The following is a 22,801-nucleotide window of genomic DNA, read 5'->3' on the forward strand; positions in this document are numbered from 1 at the left end:
CATCAGCAAACTTGCTGAGGCTGCACTCCATCCCACTGTCCATGTCTCTGGCAAAGATGTTAAACAGCATTGACCCTTGAGGAACGCCACTCCTCACTGGCTTCCACTTGGACATTGAGCCGTTGACCTTTGAGTGCAGCCATCCAGCCAGTTCCTTATCTACCGGGTGGTCCATCCATCAAATCCATGTCTTTCCAATTTAGAGACCAGGATGTCATGTGGGACAGCATCAAACACTTTGCATTAGTCCAGGTAGATGACGTCTGTTGCTCTTCCCTTATCTACCAATGCTGTAGCACCATCACAGAAGGCCACCAAATTTGTGAGGCATGACTTGCCCTTGGCAAAGCCATGTTGGCTGTCACCAATCACCTCCTTATTTTCCGTGTGCCTTAGTGGAGTTTCCAAGAGGATCTGCTCCATGATTTTGCTGGGCACAGAGGTGAGACTGACCAGCCTGTAGTTCCCTAGGTCTTCCTTTTTTCCCTTTTTGAAAATGGGGCTTATATTTTCCCTTTTCCAGTCAGTGGGAACTTCACCAGACTGCCACGACTTTTCAAATATAATGGAAAGCGGTTTAGCAACTTCATCTGCCAGCTCCCTCAGGACCCGTGGATGGATTCATCAGATCCCATGGACTTGTGTACCTTCAGGTTCCTTCGATGGTCTCAAACCTGATCTTCTTCTAATAGTGGATGGTTCTTCATTCTCATGGCCCTTGTTTTTGCCTTCTGCAATTTGGGCGGTGTGGTTAGAGCCCTTGCCCGTGAAGACCAAGGCAAAAAAGTCATTCAGTACCTCGGCCTTTTCCATATCCTGGGTGACCAGGTCTCCTGTTTCCTTCCAGAGAGGGCCCACATCTTCCCTAGTCTTGCCTTTATCTCTGACATACTTACAGAAGTTTTTCTTGTTGTCATTGATGTCCCTGGCCAGGTTTAATTCTCTCTGGGTTTTAGCTTGCCTAATCTGGTTCCTGGCCACTCGGGCAGTTTCTCTGTATTCCTCCCAGTCTACCTGGCCTTTCTTCCACTCTCTGTAGGCCTCCTTTTTGCTTTTTGAGTTTGTCCAGGAGCTCCTTGTTCATGCATGCAGGCCTCCTGGCTTCTTCGCCTGACTACTTGTTTCTCGGGATACACTGCTCCTGAGCTTGGAGGAGGTGAGCCTTGAATACTAACCAGCTTCCTTGGGCCCCTCTCCTCTCCAGTGCTTTTTCCCATGTTACCCTGCCAAGCAGGTCCCCCGAAAGGCTGAAGTCTGCTCTCCTGAAGGGTATGGAGCTTGCCGCGCACCCTCCTTGCTGCCCTAAGGATCTTGAATTCTACCATTTCATGATCACTGCAGACAAGGCTACCCTTGAGCTTGACATTCCCCACCAGCCCCTCCTTGTCGGTACAGACAAGGTCCAGCATGGCTTCTCTCCTCGTTGTCTCCTCTACCATTTGAAGAAGAAAGCTGTCATTGACACATTCCAAGAATTTCCTGGATTTCTTGTTCCCCCCATTGTGTTGTCTTTCCAACAGGTATCCAGGTGGTTGAAGTCCCCCATGTGGACCAGGGTCTGTGAATGTGATGCTGCTCCTATCTGTCTATAGAGGGCCTCATCCACTCTGTTGTCGTGGTCAGGTGGCCTGTAGCAGACCCCCACTGTAACGTCACCTGCCCCTGCATTCCCTTTAATTTTTGACCCATAGGCTCTTCATCCATCCGCAAGCGGAACTACATGCACTCCAGCTGGTCATTGGCACGTAGGGTGGCACTCCCTCCTTGTCTCTCCTGTCTGTCCTTCCTGAAGAGTCTGTATCCTTTCATTCCAACACTCCAGTCATAGGAGTCATCCCACGACGTCTCTGTGATGCCAATAAGATCATAGCCCTGGAGGCACGCGTACATCTGTAACTCCTCTTGCTTGTTTCCCATGCTATGTGCATTTGCATAGAGGCACTTCAGCTGGGCGCCCGATGAAAGTGACTTAATTAGTTGTTATATTTGTTCAACTCAGGGACTGGCTGAAAAACCACATAATTAGTTAGAGTTAACTGCTCTAGCAACCCCAAATACTTCATCCTGTTCACATGACCAGACCTTTCAGCAGCTTTCTACAGTATGTCTACTTTTTCTTTCTTTGAAGTATTACTTTGTGTCAGGAAAGCTGGAGCTTTGTGGAAATATGAGCTGTAACAGCCCCATTTAAAAATATTTAAGCTTAAAATGCCCACAACCAAACACATTGAAATACAGTGCTAATTATTTTTCTTGCAGGAAATGGTGAATATGTACCCATTTCAGATGCACAGCATTGCACTGTCAACATTTGCCTCATTAATTGGGCCATTTGGAGGATTTTTCGCCAGTGGATTTAAAAGAGCTTTCAAAATCAAGGTGAGTAATGACTCCTGTAAGCTGGGTTCATTTTAGTTTTTTCTTTGAATTAGATAAATTGGTGGACTGGGTTTGTTTTGCTTGGTTTGTTGGGTTTTTTAATTGTTCATTGTAGTACCTAGAATTTCTACTAAGGTGCAGTGATGTTTGAGCTGTTTTTTAGCATCAGCAGCAGTACGTAGTTTTATCAGATATACGTATGTGTTATTCTTAAAACTTTGCGTAATCAATACGTGACTTTAGTGTTGGAAATCTAGGAGTAATTTAGTTTCTTATTTTGGTTGATAATTATTCTTCCAAGTCATGCTGCCGACGTGGTGTAGACAAGCAAGGTGTGAGAGATTTTACTTGACACAAAAGGCAGTCTGTAGATGCCTAAGAAGCACCGACAGTGGTTTAACCCTTCGGATTGTGGCTGGCTGTGTTTTACCAACAGTATTTGTGTCATACGCAGATGCTGACGTGTCAGGTTCACCAAAGCATGAGAGATGTTTGGCTGCCTTTGCCAACGCAGTGCCGCCTTGCAACAAGAGTGTGGATTGGCAAATGATGTGACGTGCTAACCTCTGTTTATTGCAAGGTGTGCGCTGTCGCTTGTGGCAGTGTTGTCCCTGGCTGGTATTAAGTGGCAGCAGGAGTGTGGGAAGAGGGCAGCCCCAAATTTTCTCCCGACCTTCTTTATGTCTTGGTAGGACTGCTGTAATTCTTATCTTGTTGCTTGTTGTTGTTCTTGTTATTGTTCCCTATCTCCACCAGTTTTGGCATGTGCTTTGCACAGAAGTATATAAACCTCTCTGTTTGTGCTGAATTCCCATACATGTGCTTGTATTTATGCCTCTTTCTTATGCCAGTCCAAGCAGCTTGCCCAGCACTTTGCTAGCTACAGCCTTGTGTGCTGTTGTACCTGTCTATCCAGGTAGCAAAAGACTGTGTGAAGAAGGGCTTTTGGAGGAAAAAATGCTTCTGAAAAGCAGCACTTATTCTTAAAGTAAAATATTAAAAAGTAGATTGGTTTTGGTTTTTTTAATACTTCTGGGACCCAAGGCGGTGCTGTCAGGAAGACAGGGACATCCCATGGCAATCCTGAGCACAAATACAGGCTCAGAGAATGGCTGGAGGGCAGCCCTAAAGAGAAGGACTTGGGGGTGTTGGTGGATGAGAAGCTCAACGTGAGCCGGCAATGTGCTCTCACAGCCCAGAAAGCCAACTGCATTCTAGGCTGCATCAAGAGAAGTGTGGCCAGCAGGTCAAGGGAGGGGATTCTGCCCCTCTACTGTGCTCTGGTGAGACCCCACCTGGAGTACTGTGTCCAGCTCTGGAGTCCTCAACACAGGAAGGACATGGACCTGTTGGAGGGAGTCCAAAGGAGGGCCACGAAGATGAGAGGGCTGGAGAACCTCTCCAATGAAGACAGGTTGAGAGAGTCGGGGTTGTTCAGCCTGGAGAAGAGAAGGCTCCAGGGAGACCTTATAGCAGCTTTCCAGTACCTGAAGGGAGCCTACAAGAAAGACAGAGAGGGACTTTTTACAAGGGCATGTAGTGATAAGATGAGGGGTAATGGCTTCAAACTGGAAGAGGGGAGGTTTAGATTAGATCTTAGGAACAAAATTCTTTGCTGTGAGGGTGGTGAGACACTGGAACAGGTTGCCCAGAGAAGCTGTGGATGCCCCATCCCTGGAGGTGCTCAAGGCCAGGCTGGATGGGGCTTTGAGCAACCTGGTCTGGTGGGAGGTGTCCCTGCCCATGGCAGGGGGTTGAGACTCTCTGATCTTTCAGATCCTTTCCAACCCAAACCATTCTATGGTATTGTGGAATTGTTACTGAATGCAGCTTGTAGGTTACGTTGGTCACTCCATGCCGGCCCAGCACTGGAAGGATAGTGCGGCACTGGCACAGGACTGGTTTAACTTGCTGGCAGTCGCCCCACGTGACTGAGGTCAGGGTTTTCACTCAGAGAGTACACAAATGAGTGTGGATGACAAAAAAGATATATATGAGGATAGTTTGACTTCTAAAGCTGCTCTACAGACAAGATGGGATAGCGCAAAGGTAGCGTATCAAAAGTCATTTGCATCAGAAATATATTTTTCTTAAGTAGTGATAATTTTTTCACTTCAGGGTTTTTTGATTATATTAAATATGTTTATGTTGTATGCACACGTTATGGTTTTTCACTATAGTTACCAAGAACGCAGTGAAAAACATGACAGACGAATGGGCAGTGTGACTTGCAAAACCAGTGTTAGACAGTGGAAGGAGTCCTCAGGTCACTGCTTCTCATGTAGCAAAAATATATCCCCTGGTAACAAGTGCTTCAGCAGCAGCTACCAGCAGAGGATAAAGCAATAAAAGTATTAAAGAGGAGAATTAGATTCTACAGAGGCAAGAAACACAGCCATTAGCTGAAGAGGCCTGCTACGAAATGAAGTATGTATAGGCACACAGAATCACAGAATATTTTTGGTTGGATGGGACCTTTGAGATCATCGAGTCCAACCAACAAACAAAAAAAACAACAAACAAACAAACAAAAAACCACCCAAAAAACCCAGAAAGAAACCACACCCAAAATATCCCAGAACACCAAAACCAAACCAAAACAAACACCCACAACCCTACACCACACCCACCCACAGACAGACACAAACCAACAATCTCGGGCACTAGAGCATGAGCGATGGTGACTCCACCACCTCCCTGGGCAGGCTGTTCCACCTGCCTGACCACCCTCTCAGGAAAGTCATTCTTCCTAATATCTAATCTAAACCTCCCCTGCCCCAACTTCAGACCATTTCCTCTGCTCCTGTCATTATTCCCTTGGGAGAAGAGGCCAACACCCACCTCTCTACACCCTCCTTTCAGGGAGTTGTAGAGGGCAATGAGGTCTCCCCTCAGCCTCCTCTTCTCCAAACTAAACATGCCCAGTTCCCTCAGCCTCTCCTCGTATGACTTGTTCTCTAGACCCCTCACAAGTGTGCTCAGCCCTGGCAAACCTGCACCTCACCTACTGCTGTCCTCTTGTGTGATACTGTGGACAAGTTGCTTCATCTCTTCTTTTTCTTCTCACCCCTTGACTCACCTTTGCAGTTAAAAACTCCTTTAGCCAAGGAGGCTCTTGCTAACTTTTGGCTCAGTGCAGTGAAACTGTAGCTTAATTGCAGCCTTAATGTGTTGCTGCCAAGTGAAGTGGTACATTGGGAGTGTGTTTCTTAGGAATCACTGACCCTGATCTTTTTTTTTTTTTTTATCCCCCCTCCCTGCCCCGTCCTTCGCACCCAAAAGGATTTTGCAGACACAATCCCTGGGCACGGTGGGATAATGGATCGCTTTGATTGCCAGTACTTGATGGCCACTTTTGTTCATGTCTATATCACCAGTTTCATAAGGTATGGGATTCTTACAATATTAACTACTTAAGCTTGCATAGGAGTTGTACCATAGCTACTTCATCTGAGTTATGTTCTGCACTGTTAGCACAGTGGAGCTATGGCTCCATAGCATCATGTCTCTAAATCTGATTTATGCAATGATTTCAAGTAGAGGACTATTAAGAAAACTGATGTCACTGCCTAGGATTTGTGACAGATTCAAGCTATGCCTTAATGTTTCTGTCACTGCTGTTAAAGGGAACCTGTGTACCCTAAGTACCAGAAAGTTCTGTGTAGCAGCCTCTTAGAAAAGTTTTACTACAATTTACTGATTACAGAGAGGTATGAGGATGGGGGTTTGAGCAGGAGGGTTGCTGCAGCATCTGCTTTCCATGAGTGGTTTCTGAAGGCTGCAAGCCGGCAGTTCTTCCTGCGAGCTTCAGTATTTCTCAGTCACTTGACTTGGGATTTTCTGTTTAAGATGAAAACACTATGGTTAAAGAGAAGAGACAACTTCTTAAAAATGCTGTTCATCTTCCCTGAACCACCCTGGCTTTGAAGAAGAAATCATAGGAATGACAATTCTCTTGCAGTCAGTCACGTTAGTTCCTGTGGCAGGGGGGAATCAAGGGGCTGTAAGTGTCCAAACTGATACACGCCCTTAGTTTTGTAAATGCATATGGCTAAATAATTATTAGATACCTAATCAGCAACAGATTATTTGCCTTGTATTCAGTCCATCTTAGAAGTAGATTGTAAATAAGTGACTAGCTAAAAATGAGGCTGTTATTTAGAAAACCTTGGGTTAACTTGTGGTTTTCTTGACCTACCTGGCCAGATTTCCATTTAGTTCAATAGTACACACCTTATCTGGCAACAGATACTAAACTAAAGAAGATCTGTTGATGAAAAATGTTGATTACAGTGATTAAGGATGAATCAGTGAATGTTATTTGTCATAAGCCTTCTTGATATTCCCATTTGACAGCAAATACAAGAAGTACTTTTTAGTCTCTGTTCAGAGTGAGCAAAGGAGAATGCATTGCCACTAACGCTTGCCCACACATCCTGAGGAGTTAGACTGGGAGAAATCCATAACTTGGTGTCCCCAAAAAAGCTTGTTTGTGCAGCAAGATGAAAATGGAAAGCTGTCAAAAAGTTTCTTTAGAGCTGCTGCCCACAACAAAAAACTTTTTTTTTCATTGACAGGGGTCCAAATCCCAGCAAACTACTGAAACAGCTGTTGATCCTTCAGCCTGAGCAACAACTAAGCGTGTATAAAACCCTGAAATCTTACCTCGTTGAAAAAGGGATCCTGTAGCCATCTCTGAGAGGATAGTTTGTCAAAATGGAGCACTAGAAGAAACCTCCACTTAGAAGAAGCCTGCGGAAAAGCATTGCAGATATGCACATAGATAATAGCTAGAGGAAGAGTAGTTTGTGGTCCGGAAGAGGTGAATGTTTCCTTAAATGAATGTGAATTCTATGACTTCCTATTTGGACACAGAAAATCTCTTACTCCTAAAATAATTAAAATGCTTGCAAAGGAACAGTACAAATGCTGTATATTTTAGTTCCTGAAGCGGATGGCAGCAGTCTTCCTTCAGCACCCAGCCTGACAGGCTTTGCATTTAATTAAAAAAAAAAAAAAAAAAAAGAAATTCACTGTTAGTTTTAAATGAGTTATTTAATATTGTTTAATTTAGCAATATATTTTTGGTCTCCAGTGGTTACTGAAGTGTAAACAGATGAGGCAGGCGGTCACTTTTACGTAGCCCAGTGCTGAAATGACAATTGGCCAGAAAATACTTGTTAGCCTGGTCAAAGAGGTGCTTAGAGCCTGCTGTATCAGACCACCTGCATTTACTAAATCGCTATGAAGGTTAAACTGAGCTCTGTTTTTAACTAAACGGTTTTCTTATGAAACTATTTCATGCTTTTGAGAGAAAAGTACCTTTTACTGCGGTATAGCTGGGCTGTTTGGGTTGTGGAGCTGCTGTTTTTTTGGTTAATGTTATGGATTATAAACAAGCATCTACATCCAAGAATAGAGATTATCTGAGAAAATGGGATTCTCCAACCCAGTAAACAGATTGGGGAGAATCTGGAGTTCAAGACCCTGGTTTCCATGGCCTGGTCAGTGTCTGAAGACAGTAATTCAAGCCTTATTCCTTGTGCCTCAGAACTACCGTGTAGAATGGGGGTATTTCCTTCTTTTTAAAAGCACTTTGAGGTCCTGAGTGAAAAGTAAAGTTTAAGTGCTATTCTATTAACATGTTACTCAGTGAAGGCAAGAACTTTTGTCTCATGAATGCGCACAGTGCAAGACAGGATGCACGGTTCTTCTGCTGTGTGTTGTTATTTATTGAGAAGGTCCTCAAGCAAGCTTGGGTATCCACACAGGTGTTTGAATGGAGAATTTTTATAGAAAGCAGCTATTCTGTAGACTTAGTGGGGCATAGGAGGAAAGCTGATGCTCTGTAATTCTCAATCCTAGCTGTTTTCTAACATTTTTCATCATGTGACATGTCTTGATGCAAATAAAAATATAAGCTTTTTTTTGAAATTACAAAAATGGCTCCTGTACAAACAGAAAGCACAAATGCCAGTTTTGTTTTGGTATACTGTACCTTGATACAATTTAATTTTTCCAACTAATTGTAAATAAGTTTCTTCTGTGGTGAACATAACCGAAGCCACATATATGTATGTGTATATAGAGATAGAAAATATTAAAAGGTGTATGTATATAAAAGGTGAAAATTTTAAATGGTTGGTGCTACTTGAGGATAAAACCATGGAGCAAATCACTAGGGTGGGTGATAAGCTGTATCTGTAAAATTCAGGCTGCTTTTTGTTGACCACCGTCCAGCTGAGAGCACCACGTACTCTGTTTTGTGCTTGGGCCATGGTAGTGCGTGTATGAAAAAACACCCCTGTAGGTGGCTATAAAACAAAATTCAGGTCCAAAGCAATTCCTGCTGATGTCAGGTATTTGACAGAGTTAAATTACGTCTGGCCTGGAAATCGCAGTACTGTATTGAAGGAACACTCCAGGAGGTTAAAAAAAAAAAAAAAAAAAAGTTGCCAGCTGCGTGGTCCGTCAGCGGCCGTGCAACTTGGCTTATTAATTGAAGGGGGCTGAATTTCAGCCCTTTCACTGGAAGAGCAGCATAGCCTGAGGTCAAAAGGTAGCACAGCCCAAGGAGTGGGACACGTGGAAAAGCATTCTAAAAAGAAGGGAAGGGAAAACGAGAGGGCGACCAAAGTAGCATAGCTGGAAAGCTAACTTTAGATGAGGCTTTGGTTATATATGGGACTTCGGTAGATGCTTATGAAAAAAAAAACAACAACCAGCCGTACTGGAGCCGGTATAACTTTATCCTGGGTATTTAAAATAAAAAAAAATTAAAAATTTAAAAGTTATATATATTGAATATATATAGAAAGGTAATTGTTACTTCAGAAACTTGAACTTTTTAGTGTAATTTTATAGCATGTATAATAAGGAAGTTAAAATATATTTTAGCATTTAATACAACAGAGCATTTGAAATTAATTGCTGTCTATTTGCACAATGGAAAGTTCAACAGTGAGATTCTGCTGTTCAACGTTAAAATGAAGAAAGGATCACTTGTGAACTCACTCATTAATTTTCTGGATAAAGTAATAGCTTAGGCTTGGTGTAAACAAAGCTCAGCGGGACCTGTCACTGTCAAGTGACGACTACGCTTGCTTTCTATGAAGTGCATTTACTCCCTTTGTTACTTCTCTTAGTTCAGGCATTGCGACGTGATCAACAGGAAAGTTTAACTTTTTACACCAGTGATTCTTTTCACTTGCACTTTTGTTCCAAGTTGCTATAATTACCCCTTGAGCAAAAAAAAATAAAATATGTACATTATGTAAATATTGTAAATGGTATGAGCATATAATGTCCTGGCCTGTTTTAGTTTGACTGTTTCAATCTTTCATTGAAGCAGATATTGTGGGGGAAAATAAATAAATAAATAAAACTGGGACAGAAATCCTCCTGTCTTTTAATTCTTATAGCATGCAGAGTGGGTGGAGATTTCTTAACAAGAAATATTTTATATTATTCCTTAAAGTTGTGTTCTTAATAGCAAAGCCCTGCTATTAATTGCCTACCTTTTGCCTCTCAAGACTTCAGGCCATCCTCGACTTGCTGCAAGCAACTTATGTGCCTCGTCTCCAGACATGCGAATTCGTCATCCTTCCCGAAAGGTGCTCGCTTCAACATCGCGTGCTCCCCGGGTGGATGGTGCACGGTGCGCGATGCGGCGTGGCTCCTGCAGTGACCCGGAGCTGACAGAACAGAGAAGTGAGGCTTTCATTGCCCTCCGTAATGACTTCCCTCCACGTAGGAAACGCTGCTGCCCCTACAGCACACCCGTGAGGCCGGAGGAGGCTGCCACCGGCATCCTCCTGATGATCAGGAGGCATCAAAGCCCTGATCCTGGCTCTCCTGGCTTTCCCCCTGCTTCACAACCAGTAAGAGAGGTTGCTGGCTTGGGCTAGACCGAGCAGCCAGAAGTGCTGCGGTGCGGTGGGAGATCCATTTGTAAGGGCGCTTCCTGGGACGGCCAGGGGGGACTTGGGTGTCTGGGCCCCCGCTGTGTCACAAGGATGGCACTGGCACTGCCACCGCCGGCCAAGAGATGGCAGAGAGGGGAGGGTGCAGCGATGCCAAGACTAAAGCTCCTGCTCGGGGAGGACTCGGTGACTCCTTTTCCCGCCCTGCTGGATTCTGCCTCTGGAAACACCGGCAATCTTTCCGTCTCCTTGGTATCGGGGGTTGTGAAATTTTCTTGTTTTGGAACCTGACTTCCCCTTGGTTGCTCCTGGCGCTGCTGGCAGGGGCCTGTCAGCATTCACCCTGTGCAGGGGTGATGGGGTGGCAGCTGCCTCTGCCCTTCTTCCCTGCTCCTTCCCTGTAAAGCCTTGGACCCAAGGCCCTTCACCTCCTGCAGCCTCAAACAGGCTGGGTAACAAATGCGCCTTGTTTCTAAATGGTAAAGATGGCTGTAACAACCCCAGGCAGCGCTACAGGCTGAGTGGCTGGAAAGCTGCCCAGCAGAAAAGGACCTGGGGGTGTTGGTGGACAGCCGGCTGAACATGAGCCAGCAGTGTGCCCAGGTGGCCAAGAAGCCCAAGGGCATCCTGGCCTGTCTCAGGAACAGCGTGGCCAGCAGGAGCAGGGCAGTGATGGTGCCTCTGTACTGGGCACTGGTGGGGCCTCACCTCGAGTGCTGTGTTCAGTTCTGGGCCCCTCACCACAGGAAGGACATTGAGGTGCTGGAGCGTGTCCAGAGGAGAGCCACCAAGCTGGTGAGGGGTCTGGAGAACAAGTCATACGAGGAGAGGCTGAGGGAACTGGGCATGTTTAGTTTGGAGGAGGCTGAGGGGAGACCTCCTTGCCCTCTACAACTCCCTGAAAGGAGGGTGTAGAGAGGTGGGTGTTGGCCTCTTCTCCCAAGGGAATAATGGCAGGAGCAGAGGAAATGGTCTGAAGTTGGGGCAGGGGAGGTTTAGATTAGATATTAGGAAGAATGACTTTCCTGAGAGGGTGGTCAGGCCCTGGAACAGCCTGCCCAGGGAGGTGGTGGAGTCACCATCCCTGGAGGTGTTTAAGAAGCGTGTAGACGTGGCACTTCAGGGCATGCTCTAGTGCCCGAGATTGTTGGGTTGTGTCTGTTTGTGGGTGGGGTATTTTTTGTTGGTTTTGGTTTGGTTTTTTTGTGGTGGGTTTTTTTTTTGTGGTGGTTTTTTTTTTTGTGGTTGGACTCGATGATCTCAAAGGTCCCTTCCAACCATGAAGATTCTGTGATTCTGTGATCTGTTAAACACCATCAGCAAATCACGCCTGCGCTGTGCACCTCCTCGAACTTCAGAAAACTATTGGAGAAGCACAGCGGGACCCTTCCCGTGGCCTGCATCTACTTCCTGATGCTCTGCTGAGGAAAGGAAGGGGAAAAAGTTAGTGCTGAGTTTTGTCCTGTTAGACAGATCATGCTTTGGACAGACTGTTATACACACGGAAACAGAAAACTTTTACCTTCAATAGACAAAACTCTTAGGTGGAGGGAGGTCATTCTCCCCCTCTGCACTGCTGAGGCCACAACTGGAATACTGCGTCCAGTTCAGGGCTCCCCAGTTCAAGGGAGACAGGGAACTACTGGAGAGAGTCCAGCGTAGGGCAACTAAGATGATTAAGGGATTGGAGCATCTCCCTGATGAGGAAAGGCTCAAAGAGCTGGGGCTCTTCAGCCTGGAGAAGAGAAGGCTGAGGGGAGACCTTATCTATGTTTACAAGTACCTAAAGGGTGGGTTGAAGGAGGATGGAGCCGGACCCTTTTCAGTGGTTCCCAGTGACAGGATGAGGGGCAACTGGCACAAACTGGAACATGGGAAGTTCCATTCAAATATGAGGAGAAACTTCTTTAGGGTGAGGGTGCCAGAGCCCTGGAACAGGCTGCCCAGGGAGGGTGTGGAGTCCCCTTCTTTGGAGATCTTCAAGCCCCGCCTGGATGCAGTCCCGAGTGATGTGCTCTGGGCAGCCCTGCTTTAGCAGGGGAGTTGGGCTAGATGATCTCTAGAGGTCCCTTCCAACCCTCACAGTTCTCTGATTCCATGATTCCATGAAGGCATGCTTGCTGGCGCAGTTGGAAGGAGCTGGTTTCGGGGATGCTAGCGTACCAGTGGACCGGCCTGACAGCCGATGTCATCCTTGTTTGTGCAGTTGCAGCAGAGGGAATTAGGGACTTGGTGTTTTTTTGGGTTTTTTTTTTAATCATTGATTTCAGTTGTCCTACGTAACATTTAAGCCACGCTGCGCAGAGTCCCTTTGTCCGCCTTGCACTAGAACCTGCACATAGCTAAGGTACAATTGCTCTTTCTCCTGCAAATAGTTTCTCAATTACAACATGGATATTGAATGCCGTGCTTTAGCAATTTCATATTGCATAAACTTAGAGGCAAGTCCCGTGTCTGACAGAATTCCAGAAACAGGCGGTAACGTGTCACCCGTGAACACAGAATCATAGAACATTTAGGTTGGAAAAGACCCTTGAGATCACCAATTCAACCATTAACCTAACCATTAATGTGCCACTGAGTAGTACACTGTGATTTGTTGGTTGCACACCTACTGCATCCTGACTTCCCAATATTGATACTGCTTCTGCGAATTACAGGGACGCGTTTTGATGGCTAAAGGAACAGGTGAGAACAACTGCTATTACCAGGATTTCGTTAGCACAGACGTACCCTTTGCAATTAAGTACGAAAAAAGCAACGTACTTTTACAGTGAAATCAAGGTATATAAAGCTTCACCCCTGTTTAATTGCCACCAGTTCACTTGCGCTGGCCGAAATCGAGGTGCGATAGCAGGAGCTTGTGTCCTCCTGCTCCCGTGCAAAGCGCCCAGGCTCGGCAGGGACTCGAGTTTTGAGCTTAATCCCACACAAAGCTTTCAGAGCAAGAGCTTTCCACTTTGGCTGTTGGGACCCTGCTCTTTGATCACACGAAGCGAAATACTTGTCCTATCTGGCAGGAATCGTCCCCACCTCTAAAGAAAACATAACGAGAGCGCTAATTGCCCAATAGTGGCTTATATTAACTACCTAATACCTAACCGGGGCTGATCATTGGGGTTTGTGTGTACTTGAAGGGCGTGTGTAGCTCTGAGGACTTTGACCTTGTTTCTGCTGTGACAGACTGTCATACCCACCAAACGTAGGCTGTCCCAAGGCAGTGAGATGCAAGCTCTGCCAGACTCTGTGCCCACCTGCTCCAAAACAACTTCCTGACTTCACATTCAGATGGAAGCTCTGTAAAACTACAGGCCAGGTCCTTTCTTCTTGCGGCAACTAAGATCACAGAATCTTCTAGGTTGGAAGGGACCTTCAAGATCATCTTGTCCAACCATCAACCTAACTGACAAAAATAAACACCCACAAAACAACAAAATGCAACACCATCACTAAACCATGTCTCCCAGCGCCACGTCAACCTGTCTTTTGAACACTTCCAGGGATGGTGCCTCAACCACCTCCCTGGGCAGCCCATTCCAATGTCTGATAACCCTTTCAGGGAAAAAAATTTTCCTAATATCCAGCCTAAACCTCCCCTGGCACAACTTGAGGCCATTTCCTCTAGTCCTGTCGCCCGTGACTTGGGAGAAGAGACCGACCCCCGCCTCTTTACACCCTCCTTTCAGGGAGTTGTAGAGCGAGAAGGTCTCCCCTCAGCTTCCTTTTCTCCAGGCTGAATAACCCCAGCTCCCTCAGCCTCTCCTCATAAGACTTGTTCTCCAGACCCCTCACCAGCTCCGTTGACCTTCTCTGGACCCGCTCCAGCACCTCAATGTATTTTTTGTGGTAGGGGGCCCAAAACTGGACACAGCACTTGAGGTGGGGCCTTACCAGTACCCAGGACAGGGGGACGATCACCTCCCGAGTCCTACTCACCACGCTGTTCCTGATACAGGCCAGGATGCTGTTGGCCTCCTTGGCCACCTGGGCACACTGCTGGCTCATGTTCAGCCCACAGTTGACCAACACCCCCAGGTCCTTTTCTGCCAGGCAGCTCCAGCCACTCTGCCCCAGGCCTGTAGCGCTGCAGGGGGTTGGTGTGACCCAAGGGCAGGACCCGGCACTTGGCCTTGTTGAACCTCATCCCATTGGTCTCAGCCCATCCATCCAGCCTGTCCAGATCCCTCTGCAAAGCCTTTCTACCCTCCAGCAGGTCGATACTCCCACCCAACTTGGTGTCATCTGCAAACTCACTAAGGGTGCACTCGATCCCCTCGTCCAGATCATTGATAAAGATGTTCAAGAGAACGGGTCCTAGTACCGAGCCCTGGGGGACACCACTCGTGACCGGCCGCCAACTGGATTTAACTCCATTCCCCAGCATTCTCTGGGCCCGGCCTCCAGCCAGTTTTTAACCCAGCGGAGAGTCCTCCCATCCAAGCCATGGGCAGCCAGTTTCTCCAGGAGGATACTGTGGGAGACTGTATCAAAGGCTTTACTAAAGTCCAGGTAAACAACATCCACAGCCTTTCCCTCATCCACCAAGCAGGTCACTTTGTCATAGAAGGCAAGATGCCAGCAAGCCTCTGGGCAGTTGACTCATATTTGTTTTGAGGAAAAAAATCAATGTGAAAACCAACGTGTCCGCATTTAATCTAATTGTGCCTAATGGGGCACAACCTTTTCTTCGTACAGCATCCTTCAGGCTAACTTTCAGCCCCTGCACAGCTGACACTCGCAATGCTTTGAGGTGTCTCGTCTACCACGTTACAATCCACCTGAATGATGCCTGAGCCCAGCAGAATCACAGAATGATACAGGGTTGGAAGGGACCTCTGGAGATCATCTAGTCCAACCTCCTGCCAAAGCAGGTCCACCCAGAGCAGGTGGATCCTAGAGCAGACAGCATCCTACCTGCTGCCTGGTTTTCTCAGACACCTCTCCCAGAACATTTAAGCCCTGGCGGGGGAGACCTGATCCCTCTCTCCACCTTGTCTTGCAGAAGCCTTGTGTCAGCGTGGGTCTGGTCATGAGCTACCCACCTGTGGAGCTGCCCTGACTGGAGAAGTCAGGGCTTTCCGTCAGTATGTGTCATCCTAAGCTCCCACCTGGGTAAGTGACCGGGCTCTAAACCTGGCTGGACCTCAGCCTTCTAGTCAAGAAACATAAACAACTTTTTAGTTTTTTTTCTAGAACTGTTGCACCCAGGGTGCTCATAGCATAAACCAGGCAAATTAACGTGGTTTTCACATACTGGAGGAGAAAAACGTGTTTATCGATCTTGAACATAGCAGAGAGACCCAGTCTAAGAGATACATAAGCAGAAGATGGAGGCGGGGAGCTGCCGTTCCAGAACAAGAACTTGCCAGGATTGGGGTGAAACCCTGAACACCAAGTTCATTCAGTGCATGGGTGGCAACACAAGGTAACCAGCGGGCAGACCCCGTCCCCTTGTGCCTTCTGCCCCTCTGTACAGGGCCATGCGCTGTGGTGGGGAGGAGAGGCTGAGCCCTGGCACATAGGGAGGCTCCTGGGTGGCATAGAGGACACGTGAGAAGGGATGGCTTGGGCTGAGCAGAGGTGAACCAGGGTGTCCGTGCTGCAAGGCCAGGCAGCAAGTCTCTCAAGGCAGAGAGGAAATGGCTCTCAAGGAGATGGCTTCTCCCAACAGACGGCAAACCTCCAGACTTCTTGCCAAAGGATCTTTCAGATGCGTAACATTTACATGGGTTTGAGGCAAGTCTGGACAACACTGATGTTTGTTAAGTAGATAAAACCAGTATGTGGCCTAGGATGAGCTGAAAATCACGGGAGGCCAGAAGAGTGTTTGGAGTATCCTAAACACTTGCCAGAGCCTTATACTTTTGTATTTGGAGTATCCTAAATACCTGGCCAGAGCCTTTACGCTTTTGTTGCCATCTGCTTATGGTCAGCGTTGGACACAGGACAGTCAGGTGAACCTCCGGTTGGACCAAGTACAGCCCTTTTTATTGTTGACCTTCCTTTTCCTGTCCAACGGCTGCTCTCCCTTTTTAAGCTCAGTTTGTAAAACTCAAACACCCCTAATAGGGTCAGGCTACGATAACAAACGTGTGTCACCTGCGAACAGCCTTGCTTTGTGGACCCAACTGCACAGGTTTGCAGCCGGTGTTCCTTCTGCAATACGTGGACATCCCTCCCACTGGACTTGTTTTTTCCCTCTCTGAAACAAAGCAGACTGCGTAGTTCAAAGAAAGAGACTTCACTTTTTCCACAAGCGTTTCACCTTGTGTCTGTGCAGAGCAGGAGGACCTAAAGTCATGCCTGGCCTCGGCGTGCTCCTGCCAGCAGGACCAAGCATGCCACCAGAGGTCCTGTGCTGTCTGCCACACTGAAGCACAGTGTCGGGCTTCTCCTGCCCTTTTTCCAAGGGCTAGAGGGATCACAAGCTCGCTGTCAGTAGGCCACATCATGGCACTGGTTTTCACTTTTTGTTTTGTTTCGGTTCCCGCTGCAGCAGCTGGAGCAGGCTGCCTGGCTTCTGAGTGCAGGAAAGAACGTGCAGGATGCACAAAATAAACCCTTCGGCTTTACTCGGCTCATTTGGAGAGGCCAGTCCACACTAAAGGGACCTTAAAGACCATTGAGTCCCAACCCCCTGCCCTGGGCAGGGACACCTCCACCAGACCAGGTTGCTCAAAGACCCATCCAGCCTGGCCTTGAACACCTCCAGGGATGGGGCATCCACAACTTCCCTGGGCAACCTGTTCCAGTGTCTCACCACCCTCACATGAAAGGATTTCTTCCTAAGATCTAATCTAAATCTCCCCTCTTTCAGTTTAAAACCATTCTATCGCTCCACTCCCTGGTAAAGAGTCCCTCCCCATCTCTCCTGTAGCCCCCTTCAGGTACTGGAAGGCCACTATAAGGTCTCCCTGGAGCCTTCTCTTCTCCAGGCTGAACAGCTCCAGCTCTCTCAGCCTGTCCTCATAGCATAGGTGCTCCATCCCTCTGATCATCTTCGTGGCCCTCTGCTGGACCCATTCCAACAGGTCCATGTCCTTCTTGGGCTGAGGACTCCAGAGCTGGATACAGTACTCCAGGTGGGGTCTCACCAGAGCGGAGTAGAGGGGCAGAATCACCTCCCTCGACCTGCTGGCCACACTTCTCTTGATGCAGCCCAGGATGTGGTTGGCTTTCTGGGCTGCCAGCATGCACTGCCGGCTCATGTTGAACTTCTCTTCCACAAACATTGGAACAGGCTGCCCAGGGAAGTAGTTGAGTCACCATCCATGGAGATATTTAAAAGACGAAGATGTGGCACTTGGAGACATGGTTTAGTGTTGGACTTGGCAGTGTTGGGTTAATGGTTGGACTCCATGATCTTAAAGGTCTTTTCCAACCTAAGTGATTCTGTGCAGGGGAGCCCTGCCAAGTACAGTAAAACCAAAGCCTTTTGATGCACCAGGTCTTCAGGGGTCAGCTTCTCAAACGACTGCTCGTGTTCACACAAAGGGATGTTCATGAAGTCTGCAATCCCAAATGCTAATGTAAATGTCAGGAACCAAAGCCCTTCTAATATCCCCCACGATCTTACAAGGCACAAACTAACACCCCTGCAGGTAGCTTCTGCAATGACTGACAAAAGCAATACTATGCCCTGCCATGCTTCCAACTGCTCATTTCTTTTCTTCCTCCTCCTCCTCCATGCCCTCCCTTCAGCCTCCACCTCCAGCCTCCTTGCAAATGGACACACCTGGAAGGACCAGCTTTGCAGAGAGACCTGCTGCAGAGCACTGACCCATTGCAGAGGGCACCTCCCAGCAAGGCTAGCAGCATCCTCATCAGGGTATGTCAAAATTCACATTTCTGGTACATGAAGTGGTCACAGAAAAGACGATTTATTGCACTGAAGCCTCCTGAGGTTTTCGTAGCCAAGAAGCAAGCAGCTGGTGAACGTCAGGGAACAGCAGGGAAAATACGCCGGGTGTGAGCCAGCTACGCCGAGCACCGCAGCTTCCAGGCGGACACAGGGCCCTCCCCTGCCAGGGGAGGTGGAAACACTGAGAGCTGGGACTGCATGACCAAGGGTGGCCTCAAGAGAGATGCTGCAGCCTCCTGCTGCTCGACGCTGAAGAGAGCTACAGCCCTTTAGCTGAGGCAATCTTAGATTATGATAGAAAAAAACCCAAAACCCTCATATAACCGGCTTAAAAATAGAGAAGCCGTAACAGTCTGGGGAGTTGTGGCATCTGTCATCCCAGCCGGTCTCCTATTAATACCGAGAGGAGCAAGGACCACGTGGGCAGCTAGCTGACCGTGCAGCTGAATTGCAGAGCACGGGAACAAGTACTTCGGCTGATGCTCGGGGCTGCCCACTGCAAAGCTTGCCCCGAGCAACTTGCGATTTTGTTTTACTCCACATTTTCATACCGATTTATTACTTTGAGTTAAGATTGAACAGTACGCTCTGCTGCCATTTATTTTGTTTTCTGGGTGCGTGGGTGACGCGTGGAAACAAACCCTACAACTCGAATAGAGTTATAAAGCAGGTATGTTTATTGCAGCGCCGGGTGCAAGGGGGATTTCTCCTAACTTGCACACTGGTTCGTAAAACAAGCATCTATTTATGATGAAAAGCAGACATATTCATTAATGTGGGCTGGGTAATTATAATTAATTCTAAGAAAAGGCGTTACTATTCTAATTATTTCTGGGAACTCATTATCATAAGTCTCCTCCCCTTGCCGCATGCGTACTGTCACCTGGTGGTCATGGGCCGGGGTCTTCTGGAGGAAGGCTCATAGTCTTCTTCACCGTGTACTTTTACCTTTGGCTTAGAATGCTGGGCTGGCTGGACCCCAAAACGCGAAACTGGTCCTGACCAGATGGACACTTCACCCAGACAATTGGGTTCCTCCTTAGCATTCAGGCTGTTCCCGCTATCTTATACACAAGGCCATTTCTTTATCTTGGAATGCTGGGCTCCTGGGCTCCGAGCTCTGTTCTTTGCCAAGCTGTACTAAATCTACACTAACGACCTTTAACCATTCATTCTCTGAATCAGTGGGTGTGGGCTGTTTAGTTTGAGGAAGAGGAGGTTGAGGGGAGACCTCATCACGCTGTACAACTACTTGAAAGGACATTGTAGAGAGATTGGTGCTGGTCTCTTCTCACAGGTAATTAGCGATAGAACAAGAGGGAATGGCTTCAAGCTCCAACAGGGTAGGTTTAGACTGGACATTAGGAAACAATTCTTCACAGAAAGAGTGGTCAGACACTGGAACAGGCTGCCCAGGGAGGTGGTTGAGTCACCATCCTTGGATGAGTTTAAGAGTCGTTTAGATGTGGTGTTGGGGGATATGGTGTAGGGGAGAACTTTGTAGAGTAGGGTAGATGGTAGGACTCGATGATTCCAAGGGTCTCTTCCAACCTAGATGATTCTATGATTCTATGATTCAGGAAAAACCCAAGACCACCAGGTACGCCATTAAAAGAGGCGGTGTTCTGAAACCCCACATTCAATAGCGCGGGGTAATCCACCAAAAGCCAGTCAGCAGCTTCTGGCATTATGACCCATTTCCATGATCCGAAAAGAGGTGTCCCTGACAGCCTGTGCATTGGCAGGTATCCTTAGACTGACGTTTCCATCCCTGCTGCAGTGTTTCTTCCTCACGCTCTTCTCCTGCACACCACGTGCTCCAGCCGCCGACTGCCAACCCCAGGACCCTCAGCCAATTTTCGCCGTCCATACTACGCGTGTCAACCTTGGAAAACCTGCTCCTTGCGGAGCTGCCTTTTGACCCCGAGACCTGAGCAGAACAAGGTTTCACCCGTATTTTTTTGCCTCGTTATATTTTGGTAGCTGCCCATGAGGTTTCTGCCTGGCTTAAGCAAATGAAGAGGCACAAAAAGCTTGGGGAAAGGGGATGTGCTGGCAGGAATTGCCCGCTGTCCTCTGGGCAGGCAAGCCTGAGGTTGCAAACCCTGCTGTAAGTCCTGGAGAACATGCAGGGCACTGCACTTTTTTGTGGTGCTCAGATGTGTCTGATAGCCTTTCTCTGCTTCCCATGCCATGTTGTCACACAGCCGAAGCCTGGGTGTGACCTGCAGCCAGGAAGACCAAACTAGAACGGTGTGGCCATGGTGGGGGGAGAAGTGAAAGAGGGGGGTTAGTCAAGGGTGACAACATCTAGTTTGGTTTTCCGTGAGGAAAATACTTGCAAGTTTTTATCAGTTTTAAGCCCTTCAGAGTGTTCAGTTAGTGCCTCGATTGAATGTGGGAGGCACTGCTCCTCATCAGCAAGCCTTCTCTGAGTGCTACAGGTGCCATGTGCGTGAGGTGACCTGTTCATAAACCTTCTAGCAGCAAGTAGCTTTACTAAGCGGTTGCTTATAATGATTTTTTGTGTGTGTGTGAGGCAGTTTTCCAAATCAAATTTGAAGAAATAGTTGCTTTCTGGACAGAGGACACGCATATGTTGACAGGACAAGGGGTAACGGAAGACAACGGGTAAATTGGAAGAGGGGAGATTTAGATTAGATATTAAGAAGAAATTATTTGCTGTGAGGGTGGTGAGACACTGGAACAGGTTGCCCAGAGAAGCTGTGGATGCCCCATCCCTGGAGGTGTTCAAGGCCAGGCTGGATGGGGCTTTGAGCAACCTGGTCTGGTGGGAGGTGTCCCTGCCCATGGCAGGGGGGTTGGAACTCGATGATCTTTAAGGTCCCTTCCAACTCTAACCAATCTGTGATTCTGTGATATGGAATTGAATAAATAGCCAAGGCTGAGCTCCTTCACAGAAGACAGAGCTCCTGGCATTAGACAGTCTTCACCTGAGGCCTGTTTGCTGTTTGTTAAGTGACCGTTTGGTTTTACTTCATTGATGTGAGCAGCAAAAAGCACCTGGGCTGTGGTCTAAAGGAGGAGCTTCCCTATCACCTGTGTTGGACCAGGAGGGAAGGTGTTAACGCATCAGTCTTTGGGGGATTAGAAGGGCTTGTTTCAGGAACTCCAACCAATGTTTTCAAAACATTGAGTATGGTGACATTTGAAGCTGCCTGAAACTCAGGTTGAAGAAGAGTCTTTTACTGAACCTCCAAGAGTGTGTTTAACCCTCTCTCATCAGGAGAAATGCTTCATAAAACTTGTGGCTGGCTCAATTACATGCTATTAATTTTTTTCCCAGATCTGATGTGGAACAGCTGCAAGCGTCAACAAAGTGAGCCACATGTCAATTTTTTTGTTAATGCTCAAAGTCTTGAAGCCAGATGTTTGAGCAGCAGGAGAGGGAAAAATGAGTTCAATTTCCTGACAGGGATATAAGCCTTTGTGTCACGGGATCTTCTCCACTCCTTTGAGCCAGTTTTCCTGAGTGCTTTTCTCAAAACAAACAGGAGAACCTAGAAGCTGAAGAATGGCTATCACATGGAGGAAACCAGAGCAGATAAAAAGGGCCGGCCAAGTATGCTGGCTTCAGCAGATATGCAGACCATCGGGGCTAGAGGGTCCACACCCAAATGAGCTCTGCAGAAGTTCAGCATCTCCACCCAGGTCGCTTCCCTGGTGCTTGCTTCCCCAGGAGACGGGCACTCCATGTGAAAGAAGACTGCCCTGCGGTGGGCTCTCCAGCACAGCAAGGGATGGCCAGCAGTAGCACAGGTCGCAGGCAGAAAGGACAGCTTCTACTGGGCAAAGCTGTGTCTCAGCAGACTCCCAGTTTCACCAGGGGTATGTCCCTTCAGAGCTAGAAGGCTGGATGCCCAAATGTTATCTGGGAACTTCAGGATAATCTTGGCGTCAGGTAATTTTTGAAATGTGTGTAAGAATTAGGTGTTTCAGAATGGGGGTTGGCGAAGCCAGCTGCAGAAAACCTTCTTTACATCCTAGAGCCCTTAAATTTCTGGTCAGAGTACAGTGTCTTTTGCTCCTGTGATTTACAGTGAAGTACCTGCTGCTGAAAAGAGTGAACAAATTCTTCTCTCCTGAAAGCCAAGCAAGGACCATCACTCTCCCCACACCCAGGAGAGGGGCAGAGGTGCAGCCATCACACCTCCACCTCTACTCCAGCATACAGCAGTGGAAGAGTAGTTGCCCAGAGGAGGGTTCGGTCTCCTTGCTGCCTTTGAGAGCGCCCCTGTGCTGTGTCAGGAATAAGACCCTCCTTATTTCCCATGGGTGGCTGTTCATAGCAGAAATCTTTGATGTGAAGATTGTCTGAGAAGGCAAAGGCGCGTTTAGTCATCCTAAAGGGCAGGGCATTCACCTGCAAAGCTGCAGGGACCAGTCCCAGCACCGTTTCTGTGCTGCGTGTGCAGGCTTGGTGTGCTCAGGATGAGCGTGGAGCTGCAGGATAATGCTCAGGCTGAAGGAGACCCACGCTTTGAGTAGTCCCAGAAACAGAAGTTGGTGAACCAGGGGAGTTTTAATTTGAAAGCGAGTAGGCATTTACATTTTCAAAACCCCTCGGGGTTAGTTAGCAGCTGAGCAGGAATCCTGCAGAGCACAAATCCAGATTTGG

The 22,801-nt window shown here is 47.6% G+C and overlaps 1 protein-coding gene across 1 annotated transcript in view; it reads left to right on the top strand.

Moving 5' to 3' along the window:
• The window catches only part of CDS1 (CDP-diacylglycerol synthase 1), a 37,603-nt gene extending 30,535 nt beyond the window's left edge, over positions 1-7,068 (top strand). Inside the window, exons 11-13 of the mRNA XM_074154748.1 lie at positions 2,260-2,379; positions 5,662-5,765; positions 6,957-7,068. Coding sequence (XP_074010849.1) covers positions 2,260-2,379; positions 5,662-5,765; positions 6,957-7,068 — 336 coding nt within the window. The remainder of the gene's footprint in view (positions 1-2,259; positions 2,380-5,661; positions 5,766-6,956) is intronic.
• The last annotated feature ends 15,733 nt before the right edge of the window (positions 7,069-22,801 follow it).

The sequence above is a fragment of the Numenius arquata genome, chromosome 10 (genome assembly GCF_964106895.1).
Source record: "Numenius arquata chromosome 10, bNumArq3.hap1.1, whole genome shotgun sequence".
NCBI classification, from domain to species: Eukaryota; Metazoa; Chordata; class Aves; order Charadriiformes; family Scolopacidae; genus Numenius; species Numenius arquata.